This window comes from Halyomorpha halys, unplaced genomic scaffold (assembly GCF_000696795.3).
Source record: "Halyomorpha halys isolate HHAL.00 unplaced genomic scaffold, Hhal_1.1 Scaffold1.1, whole genome shotgun sequence".
NCBI classification, from domain to species: Eukaryota; Metazoa; Arthropoda; class Insecta; order Hemiptera; family Pentatomidae; genus Halyomorpha; species Halyomorpha halys.
In genome coordinates this window covers 357,028-362,884 of record NW_027115366.1, presented here as the reverse complement: position 1 = coordinate 362,884, position 5,857 = coordinate 357,028, and the positions used below count along the sequence as shown (strand labels likewise).

The window sequence follows — 5,857 nt, the reverse complement described above, 5'->3', positions numbered from 1 at the left end:
CTTTTTTTCTTTCTCTGTATATATATATTTCTTCTTATTATTAAACTTTTGTACATATAGCTTTGTGCTATTGTAGCTGTTCTTTCAACTTGTTATAGGTTAAAATGAGAATCGAACTTTGATTTTCGACAGAACTAAAAGTTAAAACCGAGAATATTCTATAAGAAAAGTATAACCTACTAGACAATTTATTCAAAATAAAAATTAAAATACTCTAAAAATGTATAAAATATAAACTAATCAATAAATAAATGATAAGTGGACTTATCACAAATAACTTTTAGAATAAAAAAAAATTATAAAAAAACTAAAAATACTACGGCAAAAAAACAAAAGTATATTGAAAGAAGATTTACAAATTCAATATATAAGATAATGATTCGATACAAACCAAACAACAACTTTGTGCAGAAAAATGATAAGTGAAAAAAAAAAAAAAAAAAAAAAAAAATCGAATCAGAAACTGAATTCACGCCAAGAAAAATAAATTTAAATTTTGTAATTTAAGCAACAACGAAAAGAAAATACTGAAGTAGTCTCTCAAACTCGATTCGATTCAAAGAAATATCAGTATTTAGGAAATCAAACAACGATTTGTTTATTATTAAGTTAACTCTTGGGTGTACTAACTTTTACATCATAAACAGTAGGAAAGTAGATCTTCAGAAGCTCAAAGAATTCGCTCTCATCATTCGGCAAGTTCTGATTAGTAAGCAGTTTCAATAGGTATCCAAAGTCATAGCCACTGAAAAAATTATAAAAATAATAAGTTACAAAAATATAATTCACAAATAGTTTATAAATAACTAGACAATTTAACATATTACAATAATATAATGTTTCGATGGAGATCTACATCTCTCACCACTATAATCAGGAGCAAGTTATGTCTTCTTGATGAGCCTGAACGGAGTGGGTTCTAAGGAATGGAGTCAACGAGAAACTTGGGAAAAAAGGTGGCAAAAAATAATAAAACAAGATTATTTAATGAGGGACCAGTCACGGTAAAGATAAAAGGTATATATTTTTTTTTTTTTTTTAACCAACCTTAATCCACATGTTTGAGGAAGACTCCCCCTCACACGTTGAATAGGAATTCAAGATGATGCCATCTAGAGGCAAACACACAAATTAGTAGAGTCTCTGTAGCCATCTTGGCCTGTACAAGAGGTAGAAGGGTAAACACCGTCTCAAGAGCCACATGACTTTCTGGTAGAAATCAACAATTCACCATGAGTGAGTAGTTCTTCACCACACCAAGGCAATGGGGGGAGAACAGAGCATAATACAAGAGATCAAGAATATGCACCATAAAACAGCTCAATAGCTCACCAAGTAAACAATAATACCTTTCACTACTCAATGTAACTCCATTTAAATCAATGGTCTAAATCAAAATTGAACGAAAACCTAACCTATTGTTACGGTTGCCATTGTGAAATAAAAGCACTGGCGATATCTGCATAGACAAGGGGTGTTACGGTTGTCATGGTGAAATAAAAACACTGGCTAGATCTGTGTAGACAAGAGGTGTTACGGTTGTCATGGGAAAAACAAAACACGAGCGATATGTTCTGACGAGTGGGTTTTCTTTTTGTGAAGGCGACAGTTTGATTTTGGAGCACGCATGTTCAGACGAGTGGGTTTTGGTTTTGTGAAGGTGACAGTTTGATTTTGGAACACGTTACGATTGTTTTTCAAAATTATGGTGTTTTACTTCAATAGACGGTCATTAACACTAGAAGTGGAGATATAGTGGAGTGCGTAACAACGGATATTCAGCACGTCCTGGATAGGAGAGTTGCAGCATTACATCATTAGAGATTACATCTCTATAATTCTGGAGTGGTGAGACGGCGACCAGAGAGGAAATATCGGACAACCTTGTGTTCGGGCAGGAGTGCACCCTACAAAAGGACTACGTGGGGTTTGAACTAAATTTTATTTTGTTTTTATTTTATATCCACTTTTATACTCTTTTGGATAATAATGTAAATATAGTTATTAAGGTTAAGCATTTAAGTTAAGGTTAAGTCAACCTATAAGTTTTAATTGTTTTATTAATTGATAAGAATTCTTTTTTTTTTCCTTTTTTTCTTTCTCTGTATATATATATTTCTTCTTATTATTAAACTTTTGTACATATAGCTTTGTGCTATTGTAGCTGTTCTTTCAACTTGTTAATTTACTTGTTTTTTTTTTTGTTGTTGTTCACGGAATATTACGATAATTCAATAGGTGGGTAGGTAACACCCCTAGGTTTTCTGTTATCTACATGTAAAGGTATTCGCCACTGGTCATAATTCAACAATTGTTTATATAGTGGTATATTTTAGCTATATTGTGGGCATAATGCTTCGGGGTTTCCGTTATTTCCTAGAAAAAAATAACGTGGCACCTAAGGAGTAATTCTTTATTGTTTTATCTTTTTTTCCTTTTGTGATTATATTTATTTTTTTTATTATTTTCCTTTAACTCACCCTCTTCTCCGCTGAGCGTGGGCAACTGTAAACAATAAACATATAACTAAGGATAAGTCAAAATTTGCGGTTATACTATATAGTACAAGACTTTTGGCAAAACCACATATAAATTCTGTTATAAATCTTTCAAGAATAGAGACTTATTTTCACTTTGTTTACCATGCATAATTTATTTCATATCCATTTCAAATACAGTCCAATCCATTTATACCAGCAAATTATAATTAATTCGGATAATATCCCCCAATAACTTATCCCAGGGAATACTTGAATCATACACCACATCTACACTGTAAGAACCACCATTAATAATTTCAACTCTATAGGACATATTAATTGTGAAGTGGAAGCATTACACTTTTCGTCCGATCTAGGTAAATTTTGCTCAATCGTGCAAATAAGTTATATGAATAAATTTTCACCCAATTGAAATTTTAGATAAAAAAACAATGAATACAAATTTATTTAGATTTTTCAGTCATATTTTTTAATTGGAAAAATTTTAGTCAAGTTGAATTAAACTTTTTCGTTAGTGACTGAAAATCTCAACTAAAAATTTAGTGTGATAAATTCCCCAACTGACAAATGTCCAACTCTGATTAACATTATAGAAAGCATTCACAAAAATAAAGGAAGAATTTAGACCCTGAGACTATATTGTATTATCCTCTTTTTTAATAAATAGTTGATATTTATAGATAAATGATTTTAATTACGTTTTTATATTTATGTATATTGTTTCAGTATTGTTTATTTGTTATTTTAAATCAAAAAGCAAGCTAACCAGTTTTCATTATCTAAAATAAAGACGCTTTTCAAAACAAGAAAGATGGCGATTCGCGTCCTTCCGAAGTGTTTGTTGGGTTGTTTGTGTTTGATAACATGGAATGAAATTTGTCAACTTTTGTTGTTCTTATGCAGTAATTATGGAAAAGGAATATCAAAGAAGAAAGTGACAATTATTATTAGACTAATTACATCGCAATTCATAGCAAATAAAGCAGAGTGATTGTACTACAAACGATTAGTTGGATCGACCAGTGAAAATTGAAGAGAGGAGAGGAAACAAGGATTCTTGATTTTGCTGGCTTTGAGAGAAGACTTCCGTTCGGCTAGAAGCGGGAAAGACTAAAGCCATTGTTGGGAGTTTTGGATATAGCATCATCGACAAGAAGGGATCAACAATTATCAGGAGAAGCTGTGTAATTGGTTAGTCTTGTTTCTAAGTAGAATTTATTGTGTTTGTAAAATGTCTAGAAATTAAGTTAGTCTTATTAGTAGTAAAGTGAAGTGTTGTCTGTTCTGATTGCCAGGAAACACGCCCTGAGAAAAGTCTCTTATGTTATAAAATTATATTATCTGTTAAATATTGAACTTTTGAATTTCAACCCAAGCTATCTCTTTTATATTTGAAATTAGTTTAAAACGATTAAAATTCTTTTTATTTAATTTTAAATAATTTTTGTGATTATTACAATATACACTACGAGTTGCGATGTGATCTATAGAAATAGAATTGATTCATAAGTAGTAATAAATATTTATGATTGATAGTGTGATTCCAGCCAAAAGATTCTGGAAGAAACTTCTAAGCCAGGTGTTAAAGTAGATCTAAGATGACAGTGGTGGAATGATATTGCTCACTTGGAATAAGTAATTGGATAATAGCTCAACAGAATAAGGACACATAGCATAAACTGATTCAGAAGGTTTCGACTTAGCAGTGGGTTGGCATAATAAATTTTTTTATGTTTAAAATATGGTTAAGATGTGAAATTTTCCTTTTAGCTAAGACACCCAAAATTTTAACGGGAAAGGGACTGTAAAGTTATTTTAATATAATTATTATATTTCATACTTTATAATATTTTATAAAATTTAAGATGATTTTTTTTTTTTTTAAATGGAATATCTCACATAGTCAGTGCATTGCTATAGAGCAGGGGTGGCCAACTTTTCTGTACATAAGATCTACTTCTTATCTTAAAACTGAGTCGCGATCGACTTATCATAGGCGTAGTCTACAAGAGAAGAAGGGGTGTAAAATGTATATTATGTTTATAAAGTGTGTTTCAATGTAAGGTATATTAAACATCATTTATCATTCACCATTGTAAAAAAGTAATCAACTTCCCATTCTAAGTTTTATATTTTAAGACAAATTTTCGATTTTTTTGGTTTGTTACTCTTGTTCATGGGTATACTAGAATGAAAAAAAAGTACAACAATTTAAAAAATAAATGTTGAATTAAATATTCATCTCCGTAACATTAAGAGAAACAATATCGATACTGTATACTACGATCAGGGACAGCAATACAAGTATATTAAAGTTAAAATATATTTATTACGGTTTACAATACTGGCTTTATAATGTAAAAAGAATTATTGTTATTCCTAATATCTTTGAAATACTGTCCCTAATTTTTCTCTCAGTTTAATGAGCGCAGTTTAGAGATATGTTGTTGAGAAAACTCACTTATCAAGTTTGTAGATAGGTAAGAAAAGGAATTTAATTTTAAACAACGAAAAGGGACTTTTGCATTTTAAACAGAAGAAAAATTGAAACTCAACATGGTCACCCAGAATAAAAAATATTGATTCTTAATAATACTGTTAATATAAAAGAAAAGAAGAAGCCGTATGACACTACCAAATATTCAAGCTAACTGACTGTGTTCTTTGATTAATCGAGTCGTAATTGTTATGTCTGGTGACAAGTGTAACACAGAAGTCAAAATGTATTGTTCTGATGGGCAGAGATCTCAGTGTCAGGCTGTCAGGATTCTATGAATTTCCAAAATGAATTAAATTATTGCCAGTAAGTTTTGTCAACTACGATCGCTTCAAAGTCCATGGGACACAGAATTCTACAGCGAGCGACCAAAATTGGACTCGCGATTGACCGGTCGACCGCACCCTTGTTGGCCATCCCTGCTACAGGACATTGAACAACAAATAATATTAAATAGAAGTGAATATACCTATGAAAGGATAACCACTTAATATTCTCCATCAGTACAATTCCTGACGTCATAAGAAGTTCTGCGAAGTCTACAGGGTCGATTCCATCTTCTTCATGTTTCTTAAATTGAATTCCTGAATTCTGAAGAAGATCGATACTATCCTGAGCATACATATCTTCTCTGGAAAGAAAACAAAAAATGATGGTTAATATTCCTTTAACATCAAATATAGTGCAATTATGTGCAGAGTTGGGCAAATATGAAACTAATAGCTAAAGTTGCCATGGATACGATATTCATTTATCAATGGTTCATTCATGAATAAGGGTCGTATCCATGGCGATTTTAACTATAGCTAATTTTTGCCCATCTCTGATTATGTGCAAGTGATAATTTATTTTTATGAAT

The 5,857-nt window shown here is 31.0% G+C and overlaps 1 protein-coding gene across 5 annotated transcripts in view; it reads right to left on the bottom strand.

Moving 5' to 3' along the window:
* Nucleotides 1-5,857, bottom strand: part of Pop2 (CCR4-NOT transcription complex subunit Pop2) — a 43,628-nt gene that overhangs the window by 9,713 nt on the left and 28,058 nt on the right. For all 5 annotated transcript variants that reach the window (XM_067052436.1, XM_067052435.1, XM_014431751.2 and 2 more), the window contains 2 exons: nucleotides 5,468-5,629; nucleotides 631-745 (listed from right to left, as the gene is read on the bottom strand). In XM_067052436.1, the coding sequence (XP_066908537.1) occupies nucleotides 631-745; nucleotides 5,468-5,629 (277 nt within the window). The remainder of the gene's footprint in view (nucleotides 1-630; nucleotides 746-5,467; nucleotides 5,630-5,857) is intronic.